Here is a 20,309-nt window from a genome sequence, read left to right as displayed (position 1 = left end):
TTTCAAGTAGGGTAGCATTTTGGCCCATATTTGGGTAATCTCTTGTTGACTCTCCTACTTAAGTAAGAGAGCTCCTTTGACAACATACTCATACCAGCATTCAATTGCATCACTACATAATATATAATAAGATAAACAAAAAATAATAAAAAACCCATTTTTCCAAGTAAATGGTGCTCTTTTACTTTAGGTCAGACTTAAATTGCACCTGGGTGATTCTGGAATCCACAACAACATGCAACTTCGAGGATTGATTGGAGCATGTTGTCACGGCGCCGGCGAGGGCGGCTCAATAAAAATTGGAGCCTAAAACAAAGAGAGAAAGGAGGAGGAAAAAGAGTTTATATGGCTTCTCTCAACTAGCAAAATGCTTTCCCCCTTATGTGATTTTGTATTTGGGTGAAAAATGTATTATGTTGGTTCCTCCTTAAGGCTTGGGTTATCGGTTATGTTCCCTTCATATGAGAGAGTGAACCCTCCCTTGAGTAATGCGAAATAAAATGAGAGAAAAGAGTAATGCAATATCACCTTTTAACCTAGCTTAGGTAATGAGTTATCATATGGATAGATGAGGAATAAAACTTATTTGGGTTTCTCATATATGCATGGTCTTTGCTTCTTAATTAATGGTAGAAATTACTTGAGGGGGTGACTTAACTTGTCAAGGCTCAAGAAACTTAGTTGAGGTTTAACCATTCAACTTTGTTAGAAATAAAATTTTTTGTGGGTCTCACTCAATGTGCTCCTATCAAAAGATGCGAAATGATATAAATAAATCTCATTTTCAAATCTATGAGACTCATATTGGGTCCTAATAAATTTAAAACTTGGTTGTATAGAGATGTGTACAAGATGTATATATATCATTTCTCTATGTAAGATAATCAAGTTGTCAAAGGAAAATAAATTTGGATCTACTCCTTATGGAAACACTGCATTAATATGGCAATTAATGGGATATATATATGGAAAATTCCACTCAAATACAACTACTTTATTGATAATAACTATAGAATCCTCTTCGATGAAGGATACATATCCCAAGATATCTGGGACTCTAATATTCTATTGAGATTCCATCTCTCCATCTACGTAGAATTCTACAAAGAATCAATATCATAAAACCCTCTAAAAGGGAAGCAAGGCATCGGGAAGCAAGGCATCAGGTAAATGGGACTTTGGGTCTTCCAAAAACCCTAGTCATTACTTTATTTTCACTTCAAACAGCATGCTAACTTAACCATCAAAAAGTCTTCGGCCCTCCCAAAAAAGGGCTAATCTGGTGACGATTTATTTGTTCTGCGGGTAGCCCATAGCCGATTAGACTATCCAAAAAAATGTATCAACAAACTTGATGCATACCAACTCCGTGTTAGATTTCTTATGACCCATTCATTGCGTCAAGCCACACAATGTGTAGTCATGGCCTAACAATTGAGCCACTGGACCACATCCATGCATTTCAAACCACAAACTTCAATTTTTCTCTCTCATAGGTAATTCATGAGCCTGATTCATGGTTGAAGAAATGTCAATTGAAAGCTTAAATATGTAATGGCCGGGGAAGTGGATTCTTGCAAGATCAATCTCTGTCTTGATGCAACCTACGTGAATCTATGTATATTATTATGCTTGCATCTGCACTGATGCGATTTTGTTTTCTTCAAGGAAGAAGACTCATGGGTCGTTGGAGCTTGTCTTTGATCCACATCCCCTCGAGGGCCATGAGCCTAACAAAATATAATATAGGTATCAATTGCCCAATAAAACATAAGAATTGTAGGTAGAGATCTTGTGAGATTTTGGTACGTCGTGGTGGCCAGATGAATATCTCGTTTTATTTATTTATTTAGGTTTGTAGGGAAAAAAAAATAATGGCCAGGTCATTTGTTGTCATTTATTCCTACAAACTAATTTAATAAATTACCAAGTACATGTCGATTAGCATCTATATAAGAAAGACAAGTTTTTTTAATAGCATATGCAACTCACATGTTTTTTTTTTTTTTTTTTTTTTTAAATAGCATTAATAAAAAAGCATGTACTTCTTACATGCTTTAATTTAAAAACACGTCACTTTTTAGATTGGTTTAATTGTCCTCGTTCCTCTTCGTAAGGGAATAACCATTCTATTCCAAAAGTCTATTCTGTGTACCAAACAAGCCTAAAGAAGTTCCAAATGGGTAGCTCAATCGGCTGGGGATCACGCCTCATGAAGCGGAGGTCACTAGTTTGAATTTCCCCTCTACCTCTTGTGTGGACATGTCCAAAAAAAAAAAAAAAGAGGTAGAAAATGAATTATAAAAGAAATAAAGTTATACTATTTTTTAAGGAATATGATCATCTCCATTTCACTAATGGATAGAATTTATTTTACAGTCTAAATTTTGTTTTGCTGAATCTAACATTGTAAATGCATGGTGCTATATTATTTAAAAATTTTAAATAACTTGACAACATGTTCACAATTTAATCTGTAAAATATAATTTAAATCATGAAATGAACCATCTCCATTTTATTTGAAACGGAGAAAATCCTAATCCTGTTGCCCTTTGAGTCCGTCGCCAGCACATGGGACGAATTCTTTAACCCTAAATTAATATTGCATGCATATTTGTATCTCCATGCCCAGTTATTCCTGAAAAGCTGTGGGGGTGGAGCCGAGAAGGATCAATGGTGCATGTGTGTGTGTGTGGAGTTGAAAAATTATCCATATTCCGAGTCAATGGTGCAAAAGATTTAAGCTTTGGAGAACAATATCATGTCCTTTTAGTTTTGCTCAGATCTTAAATTGCATCTTGGGAGACTTAATTCATGGTTCAGAAAAATGTTTAGCATGCAATTTAATTTGTGATTGGCTAGAGGTATTTTTGAAAAAAAAGCATTAACTATTTTAGCTAAAAAGGTGAAATCATTAAGCCATTAAAGATCCTCTTAGCTAGGTGGGAGAAAAAGGTTAGTGTGAGTCCGTCTAAATTCTTAAAGCTCAATTATTATACAGACAATTAGACATCCATTGTCCCTTCATCTCAGACACTTGTCCTTCACACTGTTTTTGAAAAGAAAAAAAAAAGATATGAAATCATCCTCTTTTTTCTTTTTTCTTTTTCGATGAAATCATCCTTTAAGGACATGATTGCCAAGAATCGACAATTAGCCTGTTTTGCTTTCCGAAATAAAGCAAAAAAAATATTCGATTGGGTGCCGTGGTAATATTAAGCTTTCATCCACCTTAACAAATTTTAGCTCAAAGATTTTATTTTATTTTTTAACTACTTACTTTTTTTTAGAGCATTTACATTTCACTCTATAGTTTAGTTATTCATTTTCTATTTTAACTATTCACTTTCATTATTTTATTTAAACATTTTTTTTTCCTTATTCTTTCCTTCCAACAATCATATATCTAGTGCATACACACGACAGATCAACCAAAGCCTCCAATTGGTTAGTGAGAAATTTAAGTAAAACAAAAACTGATGCTCTTTTTGCTTTGGCGTAAAATGTTTTTTGGAAAATATTTTTGGCATTTTTCAGTATTTGGTTGCGGTGAAAATAATAGTCAACGAAAATCATTTTCAGTTTGATCGTAAAAGTCTCTTTAATTTTTAAAAAACGACTTACGGTTTTCTGGATTCAAACTCTTCATTCTTTCACGTACGCTTGTGAGAATCCACCACTGTCGGGCATTGAAGTTTGTTGGTAGCCCAACTCTATCGCCGAAGATCTCCGAATTTTATTATCCGATTATCGGAATCCTGCAGCACTGGTTGGATTTCAGAGACTGCCGCAGGAATCTGGCCAATATTGGAATATGAACAGTACGGCCGGAATTCGGCTAGCATAGCCTGATTCCGACCAAACTAGGCTAGATTCTGGTGAAACTGGCCAGAATCTGGCCAAACTGGTTTGCTGGAATCCGGCGACAGTAGCCGGACGTCACCAGATTCCGTTTTACGCCGTTAGTGATTTTTTGTACGAACTAAACACCAGAAAATATTTTTAGAAAAAAAAAAAATGATTTCTTTGAAAATATTTTATGTCGAAACAAACGGAACATGAGAGGAAAATATATCGCAAATCAATAGCTCAACTCAAACAAAGTCTAAATAGTTGGAGATTCAAAGTTCGAATAGTCTTACAATCCAATGGAGAGCATAAAAAGGGGAGAGTTTTTCACATTGAGTCCACAAATAGAAACATTGGGGCCTACAAAAACAACGGGCCTGACCAGCCTTGTTAGGACAGGGCAGTTCGGCACGCTGAGACTTGGGTTTAAGCCCAACGATGAGCCCATTTATTTTCGTCGTAGGACTTTTTACCCTTGTTCGCCACGTGGATGTTATAGATTTGGTAAACATGAAAAAATACAATAGTCACGTCAGCACCCGATCAACTTACGACTTTCTTCAATTTTACTCCTAAACGCACATCTTAACTAACAACAGCCCTGACAAAAGCCCAAGAACACACAAAGATCCCGGTGCGTTAAACGCAGGCTGAGACTCGCCAAAACGGTTTGATTTCTTTAATTTTTTCGATCAAATTCTTCTCCCAAAGCCAAGCCATTCCATTCCGTCGAAGCCCAAGCTTTTTCGTTTCGGAGCTGGTCGGGATTGCAACGACGCCGTCTGGTTGTTTCAGATCCGAGTTACGTTCATTCAATGGCTGCGTGGCTCAAAGCCGCAGAAGGTGTGCACCATTCTTTCTTCTTTGATTTTAGTATCCATTTTGGGGCTCAGCTGTGTTTTATGTCTGATCCGATGCTTCAGCAAACCTTTTGTTGTGAACTAGAATTTGTAATACGCATTGGAATGTAGCAAGACTCAAATGGAAATGGTTAAGCTTAATTATCCTAAAAGGAACTCTTTGGTCAGCTATGATTTAATTTAAATGGCAAATATGCACTGCTTTATTTGGTAAACCTATCCTTGTTGGCATTCTTTGGTTTCAATCAGGACTATGGATTTGTTGATACCTCACTTTGTATGAATAGGATATGTTACTTTAAGGGTATGATTAGAGATTAGATATGAAATGCACAGATAAAAGTAATCGATTACATTGATATGATAATGTTTTATTTATTTATTTATTTATTTATTTTATGAATAATAATTTATTAGAAGGAGAAAATCTCACATACACGAAAAGTATATAAGAGAAGCAACTACCCTATTGGGGTCGAAAATCTAAAAAGTTAATAAGATCTGCAAGATTAGAGGAAGAGAAATTAGGAACGAAAGATATAACCCAATCTAAGAGAGCACGCAAGAAAGAGGATTTTAGCTGAACCACATTAGACTTGCAGTCCTTGAAAAGACGGTGATTTCTTTCTCTCCAAATGCTCCACATTAGTAAAGTAAATATGACTTTCCATATGACTTCTTTGGATTGTCCCCACGCCCTTGTGTCTTCCAACATTGAAGTAACTCAACAACATGATCCACGAGACTCCGAATAAGGTGAGAACCAAATGCCATATCTTGCTAGTAAACTCACAGTGGATGAGGAGGTGGTTTACAGTCTCCTCACTCTTTTTTCTTTTTTTTGATGAATAATTCAGATCTTATTGAGAAAAAACATTCACGAAAAGTGTACAAAAGAGACTTAACCCAATAACTTGCTACAATGTAAAAAGCAAATCAAATCAACTATATTTGTAGAGCCAAAGTTAGAAACATTAACAAGAACCCAACCCAAGAGAGATCTCAAAAAATAAGATTTTAGAAAGAGCACGTTTGTCTCATTATCCTCGAAAATACGACGATTCATTTCTCTCCAAATGCTCCACATTAAGAATAAAGGAATAACTTCCCAAATTGTCTATTTGGGATGTCCCCTCCCTTGTACTATCCAGCAATGAAGAAGCTCTTGGATGTTGCTAGGCATAATCCACGAGACTCCAAAAAGGTTAAGAATCAATTGCCAGAGAGCCGAAGTATACTCGCAATGGATAAGAAGATGATCAGTTGTTTCCTCATTCTTTTTACACAGACAACACCAATTAGCTAAAGGGAAGCCCTTCTTTCTAAGGGTATCCACCATGAGGATTCTACCAATAGCTGCTGTCCACAAGAAAAATGCAACGTGAGGAGGCGCCTTGACCTTCCAAATACTTCTCCAAGGGAAAGAATTGTGTTCACCTGACTGTAATAGAGTATAATAACTCTTCACTGTAAAGTTATGACTGCTAAAGGGAGTCCACAACAAGCTGTCCACTTCCCCCGGATGTGTCTTCGAGGAATACAAGAGACTAAAGAAAGAGTCAAGAGATTCCAGTTCTCAATCATGTGTAGCCCTAATGAAACTAGGATTCCAATGGATAAAGGAACTAGATAAGTCCAAATAATTAGACACAGAGGCCTCCTTGTTTCGAGCATTGGAATAGAGTTTGGGAAAAGAAAGCTTAAGAGGCTCTATTCCACACCAAACATCATGCCAGAAACTAATGAAAGAACTATCCCCAACCTTGTAAGATAGAAGATTGGAAAAAGAACCCCAACCATTTCTAATATTCCTCCAAAGGCTCATCCCAGAAGGACCTCGAGCTTCCTTTGAGCACCAACCTCCTCTCTTGAGCCCATACTTCGACTCAATCACCTGTCTCCATAAGGAATGCTCCTCATGCCCAAATCTTCAAAGCCATTAACCGAGAAGAGCTTTGTTGAATATCATCAACTTTTTAATACCCAAACCCCCTCTGGATACAGGGGTTCAAACTGTCTTCCAATTAACTAGATGTATTTTGGGATCCCCACTTGGACCATCCCACAGAAAATCTCTCTAAAGGCGCTCCAAATGCTTAGCTATTCCTGCTGGTAATGGGAAGAGGGAAAGAAGGTATGTAGGAAGATTGGATAACGAGGTCTTGATGAGCGTAAGACGCCCCCCTTTTGACAAGTAGATCTTTTTGCAGCTAGCCAACCTTTTTTTTTTTTCGTTCTCTCGACTACCCAGGTATTTCATAGGAAAAGAAGAAATTCTACAACTAAGAATACCGGCCAGCTCCTCTATATTAGGAACCGCCCCCACTGCGGCTACCTGAAATTTTTGGAGGTTGATCTTCAATCCCGAAATGGCCTCAAAGTACATGAGGATGTGATCCAGATTATGGATATGTTTAATATTAGCATAGACATCGCCAATTAACTAGGGTAAGATCCCGCCTCCTAAGGTTATCAATCGTAAGTATTTTACCCAAAGCCGTCGTCCAAGTTTAGAAAGCAATACGAGGTGGAACCTTCACCTTCCAAATGCTCTTCCCAGAAAAAGGGAAGACTCGCTAGACTGTAATATATTATAATAACTATTCACTTCAAATCTATGATCACAAGCTGGGGACCACAACATTTTGTCTCTCTCAAAAAGGTTTTTGATGAGTACAAATATAGAGGAATGCAACAAGGATCTCAAACTCCTAATCCTGGACCACCCCAAAAATTTAGGGTTCCAGTGGACATATGTGGCGGAATAGTCCATGTAATCTGACACTAAAGCCTCTTTATCATATCAATGTAATCCTACATTGATATGATATTATCATGAACTGCTTCTTTCTAAGAATCATACCTATTTTAGTATATTTAGTAGAATGAATAATTGTTGTTAGTATCCCATAGTGTTCTGCCAAATGATTTCATGTCATAAAATCCAAGAGGTCTATTTATTCTTGAGCTGATCATCACCGGTTGAAAAAGCCTTGCTTCAAATATAGTGTCAGTTAACGATTTTGCTACTATTGGTAAGATTTTTCCTTCTCATTTATTTTGTCTACATATAGAAGATTTGCGTTGGGATTCTTTTTTTCTGGTATTTGCATTTGATTTGTGGCAGTACCTGTTGCAGGATTAAGTAATACACATAGTGACATACATAGGCATGCTATACATTAACCTCTTGTTTAAGAATCTGAAAATTTTAAATTGTTTTCGTCAGATTTGTTTGAAGTTGTAGATCGAAGGGCAAAGCTGGTTGTCAGCGAGTTGGCTGATGAAGAATCTGATTCTCAACCTACAGGTGTAGATCTTTATTCTCTTCACATATCTTGCATTTATCTCACTGCCAAAGATATACTCTGATGTATAGGTACTAAATTAGAAATTGGCCCTTTTTATTTCTTTAGTCTTTTTTTTTTTTTTTTACCGGGGGGTGGTGTGGGTTCAAAAAATGTGGATCTTTGATATAAAAGTATGATTTTTAAGTAGAAGTGGATATTGATGTTTCCTTCCTGAAGGGGTGAGGCTCAGAACTCTCCTGCTTTCATAGGAATTGTGGTGCCTGTGGGCATCCATGTTTCTGTAATTTTTTAAATGAAGAAATGAACAACATTCCACTGATTCTGGGGGAAATTAGACTTCCTAGCTTGAATTTATAGTGAATAATAAAAACTAAATGACTTCCCTAAAATGAAAGTGGTATTGTGATTGTACCTGGCTATTAAGTGTTCTTGACTTCTTCAATGAAAAATCTGGTGCTTATTGCTGTTTTTGTCTTCCTTTTCTTAATGGTTAAGGTGCTAATAGGCAAGGATCTCAACCCAAGAGGAAGTCAAAGACAAAGGTACTCGCCAGCATACCTGTAGCCATAGGTAATTATTTTTTAGGTTCTTTTCATAGAACTCTTTTCTCGCATGTTGATTTTCACAGGCTCAAAAGAGAGTCCCCAGGAATGAATCTGATACTTCAAAGGAGCAAAGTAGTACGTTTATGTCACAAGAAGATGTGACACCTGAAAGTAATAGGGCTGCTCAGTTAGTTGAAAATGACGGGACTTCTGATGATAAGTCTGTGGCCCAAACAGACAATGGCCAGCAGCACACTATTGAAAAAGATTTCCCCATGGTAGTCATTCCTTTAACAGAGAGACTAGCAAATGACGCGGTTGAACATGATGCTGATCATATAGAAGTCCCCTCAACTGTTACCGATGTGGAAGCTGTCACATCTTCAAATGGTGAGATTGTCAATGAGAATGCTTTAGATGTTCATAAAGAACACCCTCCTTTGTCATTACCTGCCAAAACAGTTGAGATTGTTAATGAAGACGATCCAATTGATGCTGGCCAAAGTATCAAATCTGGAGATGCAGATGTTACTACGAAGATTGACCAAGAGATATCTCAATCTGTGTCTATTGATTTGCCCAGTAACAGTGAAACTCAATTGGAAGATGGTGATATTAAAGTTGAACCTCTTGTCAATCAAAAGAGGCAACAGGAGGATAAAACTGAGAAAAAAAGGCAACTGGAGGATAAAGCTGATGGTTCTCCCTTGAAAGTACAGGACCAACTTGATGAGGTAAAGTAATTACTAGAGGGGAGGCTATCTACTTCACTTTATTCGTTCAAGTGTTATATAGTTTTACATGCCTGCCCTTTAGATATTTTGTTGACTAGATCCTTTAGTTCATGTGCAGGCTCAGGGACTGCTTAAAACTACAGTTTCCACTGGTCAGTCTAAAGAGGCAAGGCTAGCTCGGGTAAGCTCTAAAAATATCCCTTTTTTTTTTTTTCTTTTTTTTCCCGTACTTGCAGATATAGACTATAGTCAGATTAATTGACATTAGGTTCTCTTTACTCTACCTTTTTTATTTTTATTTATTTTATTTGAATTATATTAAGCTTATAGAAAGAATGAATTGCCTACTTCCAAAATGATGCATGGTACTGGTGGCTAAAACTAAGCATGGTCTTTGGATCAAACCATCAATGGAACTAATGGAGCATACATCTTTACCAATAGCATGTTCTTTGTCCTTTTATTAGGATACAGGATTCAATGATAAATTTGAATTACTGGCGGCAATCACTTCTTTTGGCCATTAGTTCATCCAAAACATGGTTTCAAGCCATTATAACTGCTCGAAGGCATCTTGCATTTGAATGTATGTTTTATGTCGATCGTTTGTTTTTTCTAAGTGAAAACAGAAGAATATTGAGAATAATTTGTGTACTAAAAATATAAAACTCTACGAAATTCGTGATTATTAGTTTAGGCCTCTTTAGTGGGTTAGATGCAAATCAAACTACAGCCATTTGTTTGCTTATAGCTTACCTAGTGCAAATCAATGTGAGTTCCACCTGCATCCAGCCCTTTAATGGACCAAGAACGAACAGAAACAAATTAGATATGATTTTTTTCCTTATATGTGTCTGTTCTCTCTTTTCTTCTATATTATAAAACAATCAATTTGTCTAAATCATCTAGTCAAATGCAAACTGCTCTACCAATTTTGAACCACATGCCTTTCAGCAATCAGTTAGTTGTGTATAGCAATGATTCTTCAGAATGTCACTGTAGATGGGATAAGCATGCTCTATATGTGATCTCCTTTGGAGTAGTTGCTGGTCGGAATCTGCTGTTTACATGCTTTTTAATCCTTTTTGTCACAAGTATTCAGGTCTGTGCTGGACTTTCATCCCGTCTTCAAGAATACAAATCTGAGAGTGCACAGCTCGAGGAACTTCTCATTGTGGAGGTGAAACACCATCCCTGTCCATTTTAGGGATTAAATTTCCCCTTTTTTTTTTTTTTTTTTCTGTCTTTTATGATCTTCATACTATGCTACTGAAGGAGTTCTGCTTACTAGCTACAGTTGTATCTTTATAGAGAGAGCTGAGTAAATCATCTGAGGCTCGCATAAAGCAGCTGCATCTAGATCTGTCTGCATCCAAAAGTGAAGTATCAAGAATAGAGTCAAATATGGTTGAGGCCTTGGCAGCAAAGAACTCTGAAATTGAGGCACTTGTCAATTCTATGGATGCACTTAAGAAACAAGCTGCTTTGGCTGAAGGAAATCTAGCCTCAATGCAGGTTCATCACAATCACCATATGCATGATCATTCTTTTCTTTTATACTGTACTTTACTGAAAATAACTGTCTTCACATTTCCTTTCTATATTTTCTGTGTTGATGTCAAGTGTAAGCTTCAGCTCATCTTACAATGAAACAAACTGGGTCATGTAAGAGTTGGCGTGACTAATTATGAAAATATGGTGCTCTCTGGCTTTCTCAGTCTGCTGTGTTTAATTAGACGGACATCCTTTCTTAAATTGTGGGCCAGAAGAAGACCTTTTAGTATTCCCGCTGTTGTGTCAGACCATTTATCGAGTCTAGGACTAAGGATGAAGAAAAAGGCCATTTTTAAATTTTGGAAGGGAGCACATGAGCATTCATGGATGTTGAAGCTATTGACGAAGATTGTAGGTGCATGTGTAAAGCCACACACACACACACACACACACATATATATATATATATATATATATATATATATATATATATATATATATATTTATGGACAAGTACAAAAGAAAACACAACAAAGAACAACACTAGGAAAAAAAAAAAAACCGGGGGGGTGGGGGGGGTGGAATACAGGGGTTTCAAATCACTTAACAGGACTACCACCATAGGGGGAAGAAGGGACAGGGAATGCTTCCAGTACACAAAGTGGAAGTGGCCCATCTAGCGAGGTTATGTGCAGACCAATTGGCACTAAGATGGATTTTACAGGTTGTTCAGCAAGGGATGTTGCTCAAAAGTAAATGATTTCATCAAAAACCAAAGGGTGCTCCCAAGTATACAGGAAGTATATAAGAGAAACATCTAAAGAGAAAAAAATAAAAAATGTCAAAAAAAAGGTCATGAAACTAGAAATATGAAAACAATCGTAGGCGGCCATCCACTGGAAAAGAGGATAGAAAAGAAGGCCTTTAGCTCTGCCACCATTCTCTCACTGTCGTCAAAGTTCCTCATTTCTTTTTCCCCAAATACACTACATCATACGGAGCATAATCATCTTTCAAATAGCTTCACTTTGAGAACTACCAAAGTGTCCTCTCCAACAAGGAGATCTCTCACTCGACAAGGCATGACCTATACTAAACCAAATAAACCGAAAATTGAGATCCACAAGGCATTGGCTATTTCGCAATGGAGTAGGAGGTGGTCAATGGTTTATCCATTCTTCTTACACATGCAGTACCAATCTATAACAGTGATATTCCACTTTCTTAAGTTGTTCAAAGTGATGATCTTACCTAAAGCAGCTGACCAAGCAAGAAAGCCACTTTCAAAGGGGCCTTACTCCGCCAAATACACCTCCAAGGGAAGGGAGTGCTATCATTGGGGATTAAGACATTATAGAATATTCTTACATCAAACAACCATCTCTTGGAGGGGTTCCAACAAATCTTGTCCACATTGTCCTGTTTCAATTTGATGGAATACAACTGATCAAAAAACGAGGAAAAGAATTCCAACTCCCAATCATGTGCCGCTTTAACAAAATTAACGTTCCACTAAGGAGAACCATTAGAGAACTGAAGATGATTTGCCATGGAAGCATCCCTAATGTGGGCAATGCTATACAGCTCCAAAAACTCTACCTTAAGGGGTTGTTCCCCTTACCACACGTCATGCCAAAAATTAAACATGGAGTTGTCTCCCACCTCGAATCTAGTATCAATCTTCCATTCTCAAAGACGACCTTGATTTCGAATGGTGGAGGTAAAAACTAAAGATTTTACACAAAAACGTTAATGATTTTACCCAAAGGCATGTGTTAGGCCATATGTCACATAGGTTTACATCCTGTCACTACAACTGTGATTATATTTCAACTTGACAATTTGTTTTTCAATCTCCTGTTTATGGTATCATTATAAGCTTATCATACTAGGCAGAGTCCGTGAAGGGTTGCGTTAAACCTTCTTCTTCTATGAAGGGATGCCTTCGGCAGGGGTTTGTAAACCCGTCCGGCTGTGAAAACTTCATCTATTCATACCTCGGTTTTAGAGACGATTGTGTCTTCATCGACTTCGGATGATTCCAAGGTGAATGGGTTATCCCAATCTCAGAATTGGCCAGTAGGTTTTGGTCCGGGAGGTGGTGGTGTGGGAGCAGGGTGATAAGATTTGGGATGGGGAGGATGGAGATTCCCCTTACCCTTTGGGTGTTCTTCCTCCCAACTTGGCATTGGATTGGGAATTGGATCGTGTTGAGGACGAGGATGCGTCCTTGGCGATTTTGGATGCCTTTGAAAAGGACTTTCTTCGGAAAGTTAAGGTTGCACGGTCGAAGACCAAAGGGAGGAGAGAGATTTTGAATTTTGTTAGCACCATTAATTATGGTGATGCAAGCGCATACTCTCCCTCTCTACATGATTTTTAAAAAATATGATCGTTAGAAAAATATGACTATTAGGAAAAGACAAAATCATAAAAATATGACCGTTGAGAAGAGATGAATTTGAAAATATGACTGTTAAAAAAAAAAGACAAATTTCAAAAATATGATTGTTGGAGAAAGAATCAAGAAATTCTTGCAAAAGAATATTAAAATGGAATAATGAAAGTGGATGGCAAAAGTAAAGAGTGAGATGTTAGCGTTTTGGATAAGCGGGCAGCTAAAATAGGAAATTGTGATTTTTTTAACTAAAATGAAGATGAAGTTTGCTAAGTCGGATGTAGATGCTCTTTTTTTCTCTCTTTTTTTTTTCTTTTTTTTTTTTTTTTGTTGAAGGGAGGATGTGAATTCTCTTATAGGTCTTTCCAAACTCACTTTTTTTCCCTAACTTTTCCCACCAATCAATGCTAGAAAACACGCTTTCACTCAAATTTCTGAAATGAATGGAAAACATGGACACATAAAACCTTTCTGACCCATCAACCCTAAATGGCTCCCTTATGTTCTAAGCTTATCATATCAGATCTTTCTTCAGCAATGTAGGGCTGACTTGGGTTTTGCCTAGAAGGGTGGTAGACCTCTTTGCCTGTTGGAAAGTGCCAGGAGGTAGGTCTCAACTTTACACAGTTTGGAAGATGATTCCGCCTTTCCTTATGTGGTGTATATGGATGGAAAGAAATGATCATAACTTTGAGGACAATGAGAAGACCTTAGTGGAATTAAAGGCTTTATTCTTTAAGACTCTCTTTCTTTGGGCCATTGCCTCAAATTCTAGTTTTTCGAATTTTCATGTTTTCTTATATCTCTTCTCCGCTTCTAGCTAGGCTTCTCTCTCTTGTATACTCCAGTTGTACTTGGGTTGCGCTTTTTAATGAATTTTGCGTTTACTTTTCCAAAAAAAAAGCTTATCACATATTAGATATTTCTGTTTCCCAATTAAATTTGGGAAAAAAATGCATTTTTTTTTTCTAACCTTTCCCACCATTCAACCCTCGAAAAGACCTTTTTAGAGCTGTCTGTGTGTCCATTTGCTGCTGCCCTAGGTGAAGTGGGGGATAGGAATAAGTTCATAGCCAAGATTTTCTATTTGGAGAAGAGTAACCATGTGATGTACCTTCTTCAGTTTCCACCCATATTTCATCATTTAACTCTTTTGTCTGCCTCTTACATTTCATCCTAAATTTTTCTTTATTCTATGGCAATCTATCTGTGCTCCTTGCTTGGATTTATGATTATATAAGGCTCTTCTGATTCTTAGATTACTTTCATCAGGCAAACATGGAGTCCATTATGAGAAATAGGGAATTAACAGAGACAAGGATGATGCAAGTAAGTTGGTTGGTTCTTCCTTGCATGTGAGATATCTTATTTTTTTGGATCCTTGGACATAATCACATACTGTTTCCAAGATTCTTAAGAATAAAATTCTTTTCCAGGCCCTACGGGAGGAGTTAGCATCTGCAGAACGGAGAGCAGAGGAAGAGCGTGCTGCACACAATGCAACTAAAATGGTTTACATCTAGAATTACTAATTTAGTTATTATTTTTATGTTGTTTTCTTGAATGTGATCATCTGTATCTCATGACACAGGCTGCTATGGAAAGAGAGGTAGAATTGGAACATAGAGCAGTTGAGTCATCCACGGCCCTTGCAAGGACCCAGGTAATGTAAGCACTCATCATGTTTGCAGCTAATTACTTAAAATGGTACATGTTGGAATACATAATAATTACAGAGATTAAATGCATTCTGATTCTCACTACTGGTCTTGAGTTTGGAGTTCCACAATAATATACATTCGGGATGTATTCATAAAAAAGTATATGTTTGAGATAGCTAGTGCATTTTCTTCCTTTTCTAATAGCAACTTAGGAGTATATGCCTGTCATTTGATCATTATGTCCATCATATTGATTGAATTACTGTAATTGCTTCCTTATCTAGAGAATAGCAGATGAGAGGACAGCAAAGGCAGCAGACCTTGAGCATAAGGTGGCATTGCTTGAGGTAGATAAATACATTATAACTGGTTTTTTCTTTTCTCTTTTCTTCTTCTTTTCTCCGCCTTTTTTTTTTTTTCAATAACGAAGATTCGCTCTACATACATGGTATGCAATTTGAAATTTCTAACCAAATTATGCCATTAGGTTGAATGTGCATCTCTAAATCAAGAACTGCAAGATATGGAAGCTCGTGCTCGCCGTGGACAAAAGAAGTTGCCAGAAGAGGCAAATCAAGTGATTCAGGTATGCATTTTAAGACTACGGCTAACCCTTCAGTCCAAAAGTTTCAGCCACACTGAATAGACTGCAGCAGATCTCCTTTAATTGATTTTTAATTGACAACTTATTCCTGATATGGGATAATTTCAGGGAGCTAACCGGTTTCCATGTTATGACTAGTAGTTTGATAATTGAAAAATCATTCCTTATTTTCAAAGAATAAATGTTATCTGAACAAATGTTATCTTGAAGTCAGATTTGATTTAACTACAGGATTTTCAAAGCTTGGTGTTTCAATGGGTTTTATAGTTGGAAGTGCACGCGTGTGTGCATCATGTTTCACATTGGGCTTTTTATAAATTTGGAGCATGAATTTGAGGATTTTTTTTTTTTTTTTTTTTTTTTGTGTGTGTAGAAAAGTTGAAGGTGCTTTCTGCTTTGAATGCTATCTTTCCCAAAAAAAAAAAAAAAAAAAATCGTAATATTTTCAATTTTTGATACTTTTTGAGTTGTAAACATGGTTCTACTACTGTAGGAACACATCTCCAGTCCAATAGTTTAAATTATGAAACTATCCTGCTATTTACATACAATTAAACCAATAATTTAGTCCTTTGGAAGCAGTGCTGGCGTAACAGTAGTAGCTATTTATGCTCATCTGCTATAGTATCTGTATATTTACACATGTTTCTATCTTAAGATGCAGGCTTGGCAGGAAGAGGTCGAGCGTGCACGCCAAGGACAGAGAGATGCTGAGAGCAAACTTTCTTCTTTGGAGGCAAGTATCTTTTGCTTTTTGCCTAAAAATTCTAAATTCCACTCAACTTTTTGCCTAGTGATACATTTCCTTTCATTAAGGGAGGAGGTTCGAGATTTGACCCACCATGAGTGCAGGATTTGTGGGGATAAGGGATTCTTCTATAGATTGTTGAAGGAAGGAAGGAAAGAAAGAAAGAAAAAAACAACTAAGCCTTGATCTCACTGAACTAGGATTTAGCTCCACGGACCCTTTTTGCCTGATGATGGATTTATATAAATCTTGTAATTTGGCATTTGGTGAAGGCTTTGTTTGCTATGACTTTTTTGGATATTTGATTTCAGGCTGAAGTGCAAAAAATGAGAGTAGAAATGGCTGCAATGAAAAGAGATGCTGAGCATTATTCACGTCAGGTTACCTCTCTGATTTATCCCGTTCTCAGGTGCTCTATTTTTATTCTAGATAATGCGCATGGATAAGGAGTGTCAACCTTGGTTTTTCATGCATGTCCAAATAAATGAAGGGAAGCCAGAAAATCTGTGGATCTGTTTTGATATTGATATGGCTACATGGTTGCTAAATTTCTAAATTTCCTGATAGCGTTTGTTTCAATGAATTTAAATTTGGATATAGATGTATCCAAATGTTCTAAGGGCATATGTACTTAAACTGGCCTTGTGAACTGCTAGTGGTGGCTAAATGTACCCTTTATCGCCATTCTTGCTTTTGTTGTAGCTATATTGACTGTCATGTCATAAGGCAGACTCTTTTCTTGCTGCTTTGACCAAGTTCTTGGTGCAATTTTCGGTTCTTGTTGTGCATTGTAAATCATATCAGAACACTAGGATTGTGATGTAAATGTAACTCAAAGTTGTATTATTTTCCTAACTTCCCATCCTCTTTTTAATTTATATCAAATGGAACTCAATAATGCAAAGCATCGCCTTCAAGTCTTCAACTACTTCCAGGGTTTTATGATTTCTATGACAGACATTAGCTGAAGACAAGGCACCTAAATTGTCTCTATCCATATCTGTATATAACAGGGGAAGTTTCATGATTGGCAGTGGACAGGAATGAGTAATAAAGAAATTCTATCTACATTCTAAAGCATGAAAGGGGTTTTATAATTGAATGTTAAAGTGCAACCGAGAAGAAAAATTCTCATGAAACTTCCTGTCTCAAAAATTCCCAGTGTAAATGAGAGATTTGGCATCATGTGGGTGATACATTATTATAGCAAGAAATGTTTTCTTTCAGGTATGATGTTGAGTTATATTTGTGCCAACTTGGTGTCTAAAATAATTTATGCTATACTGGAACATGGGAAGTTTTGTTTATGTCATTGTGCTGTCCTTTTTTTCGTTGTGACTTTTAGGAATTAGTCAAGCAAGTGATTTGAGTTTTCTACTATTTTTCTAATTTTCTTGGTGTTTTTCTTCATGATATGGTCAGTTCTGTAAATATAATATATTTTAAGAATCACTTAATGATAATAGCTGCCATGGAACAGGAGCACATGGAGCTAGAGAAACGCTACCGTGAACTAACTGATCTGCTGGTAACTTGAACTCAAAAGTGCATGGCCCCCAATTTGTTTATTATATGATATCCAATATTATGATGAGTTCTTGTATCTCTAAAGTTTATCTATTATTCAGTACTACAAGCAAACACAGCTAGAGGCCATGGCTAGTGAAAAAGCTGCAGCAGAGTTTCAATTGGAGAAGGAGATAAAGCGTATTCAAGAAGTGCAGGTCTGGCGCTTGCTACTTTGCTTCTTGATTCGTGGTCATTTATATTCTGGAGTTCAATCTTTGTATATCTGGTTATTTCATATTTTATTTTTTGGTTTTGCTTGAAATTTCGCTGTTATATTGAACAGGTAGAGGCTGAAAGAAGTAGAGTGCCCCGTCGGGCATCAACAACTTGGGAAGAAGACACTGAAATGAAAGAACTTGAGTATGTTGATTTTTTATTATTATTATATTTGGCATTTATATAAGCTTCCACTTATGATTTTGGCTTGTCATGAGCGAGCACATAGATTGTTGTCAGTTGTTAAAGTTGTCACTTTAGCTTTCTTAAAATGTTCTCTGATTGTGATTGATATATGATTATCTAAGAGTTACACGGGAGCTCTTAAGTGTTGTACGGGTCCGAGGTTTACTTGACATGGGTGGTTACACGAAGTAGGCCTGCCTTGTAGGGGTTACTCGTCATAAAAAAATAAAAAAAAAATTATTGTAGTCATAGATATTGAGGAGATGAAAATTTGCAGAAATCTCAATGTTGTGATTACTTTTCATAGGAGTTGCTTGGAAGCATTTTAAGGGTGTGAGTTCATGTTAGTGATTCATTGTATACCGATGAGTTGTTGGGTAGGCAGATATCTGATGAAAGCATAGTTGGTCTTCGCTTGTTAGGTTGAGAGTCATGGTGGTTTCGAATCGCTTATTTATTGAATTTTATTATTATTCCATGAATGAACGAAGGAAAATGAAAATCTTTCTAGGAAGCATACATGCACAGGGCTGCAATGTGATTCAGCTTTCCAAAGCTTGAGTTCCTACCACTTTACATGTACTTTTCTCCTGTCAATTCTATCAATACTTGTATTGTCTATTAAATCATACAGCCTTGTTATTTCTATAACTGCCCGAGCCCTGTTTTCTTCTTCTTCTTCTTCTTCTTCTTCTTCTTTTCGTCATTCCTGTAGTTAAATAACTCCTCCTTTCTGGTTAACTAAGTGATCGGCTAAGGCTAAAGTTCCATTAAAAAGTGTTTGCACAGAGTTTACTTTCAGTTTGTTCTGACTCCTCTTATGCTACATCTAATTTTTTGGTGAATGAGTTTTTCCTAAAATTTTCTTGTGTTGTCTTGATTGGCTACACTTCATAGATATGTTGGTATCTCTAAGTGAACATGCGTGTGGCAGTTTTGTCTCAATTTGCAGTTTTTATCAATCAAACTTGCAAATTTTTCTCATGAAATAATAATTGCAGGCCTCTCCCCTTGTATCACCGCCATATGGTTGGGGCAAGATTACAGGTATCCTGCCTCTCATATCTCTGACCATTCTTGCCCTTCCTTTCTTTATTTGACTTTTTGTTCAACTTACCTTGTACAGTTGCAAAAGGCAGCAAAACTGTTAGATTCAGGGGCTGTCAGGGCCACAAGATTTCTTTGGCGCTACCCAACCGCTCGAGTTATCCTGCTTTTTTATCTGGTAAGAAGAGTTCATGTTGTGTTAATTATGAAGATTATATGGAAGGATTTGAGTTGTTTATTAACTATGAGAAATGTTCTTCAGGTATTTGTACATCTCTTCTTGATGCATCTGTTGCATCGTCTTCAGGTACAGATATTTGGTCATTTGTGCAAATGTTATGAGAAGTATGCTTTCAGCCATGATAGATATTTGAAATCGTTGTGATACGTACATGCTTAAATAGATATATGTGTATATATCATGTAAATAACTTATTTGCTTTCTTAAGCATGACTAATGAGTCTCTTTTGTTGCTTTTTATGATAGTTGGGATACTTTCTCCCTAATGATAGCGATTATACCAAGCATGTACTTTGTATTATAGGATAACGGTTTAGAAATGACACATACGAGATATAACTGTGGATATGCATGTTCTTTGCAATGTTTAGGCACAAGCAGAGAATTTTGCCGCTAGAGAAGTTGCAGAATCTATGGGACTTATGACCCCTACCTTGCCGTGATTGTTTAGCTGCACGAGGTAGAAAGCTAGCGTAACCCGTTTTATTTTTAAAAGGGTGGATCTTCCAATTCTGGACGAGCATGGAATTGCTTGAGAATGATGCATCAGGATATGAAATATAAAAAGGTAAGGTGATTTATTGTCATTCTATTCTTCCTGTTACACAACAATTCGAGGAATTAGTTGATCCTGGAGAAACTGCTGCCAGTTGGAATTAGGAGACTGCATCCAGGTGAAGGTTATACTACTGCTGCATAATGTTGATACATCACTGATTACATGCTTCTATGATTGATTTGTAAGCCTCTTTAACACTGATTATATTCAAAAAAAAAAATTTGAAGTCCTCACCATGTAGATCCAGAGTTCTGCTGCCGCGAATATGGAATTTTCCTTTCTTTTT

The 20,309-nt window shown here is 36.8% G+C and overlaps 1 protein-coding gene across 2 annotated transcripts; it reads left to right on the top strand.

Moving 5' to 3' along the window:
* The first annotated feature begins 4,430 nt into the window (after window positions 1–4,430).
* Window positions 4,431–20,309, top strand: LOC133857292 (golgin candidate 1). Of its 2 annotated transcripts, none has more exons than XM_062292502.1 (21): window positions 4,431–4,693; window positions 7,940–8,020; window positions 8,517–8,563; window positions 8,650–9,300; window positions 9,419–9,481; window positions 10,403–10,480; window positions 10,612–10,815; window positions 14,465–14,521; window positions 14,629–14,703; window positions 14,784–14,855; window positions 15,138–15,200; window positions 15,341–15,439; window positions 16,122–16,193; window positions 16,517–16,585; window positions 17,686–17,733; window positions 17,834–17,929; window positions 18,058–18,134; window positions 19,178–19,223; window positions 19,303–19,401; window positions 19,486–19,530; window positions 19,836–20,309. In XM_062292502.1, exons 1-21 carry the CDS (start codon window positions 4,666–4,668, stop codon window positions 19,905–19,907), a joined length of 2,142 nt encoding a protein of 713 aa, XP_062148486.1. In that variant the 5' UTR covers window positions 4,431–4,665; the 3' UTR covers window positions 19,908–20,309. The 2 variants fall into 2 exon arrangements, with proteins under 2 accessions (XP_062148486.1, XP_062148485.1); XM_062292501.1 differs by having other exon boundaries at window positions 16,116–16,193.

This window comes from Alnus glutinosa, chromosome 14 (genome assembly GCF_958979055.1).
Source record: "Alnus glutinosa chromosome 14, dhAlnGlut1.1, whole genome shotgun sequence".
Lineage (NCBI taxonomy): Eukaryota > Viridiplantae > Streptophyta > Magnoliopsida > Fagales > Betulaceae > Alnus > Alnus glutinosa.
The sequence above is the reverse complement of the archived record's forward strand: the minus strand, read 5'-3'. Positions and strand labels throughout refer to the sequence as shown.

What these genes read in the sequence shown, in the direction of transcription:
- LOC133857292 (XM_062292501.1), top strand. Translation starts at nt 4,666, where the DNA reads ATGGCTGCGTGGCTCAAAGCCGCAGAAG. An exon ending in GCAAACTTTCTTCTTTGGAG is followed by an intron (nt 16,194 to 16,516) that starts GCAAGTATCTTT and finishes ATTTGATTTCAG; the next exon opens with GCTGAAGTGCAAAAAATGAG. An exon ending in ATCTGTTGCATCGTCTTCAG is followed by an intron (nt 19,531 to 19,835) that starts GTACAGATATTT and finishes TGCAATGTTTAG; the next exon opens with GCACAAGCAGAGAATTTTGC.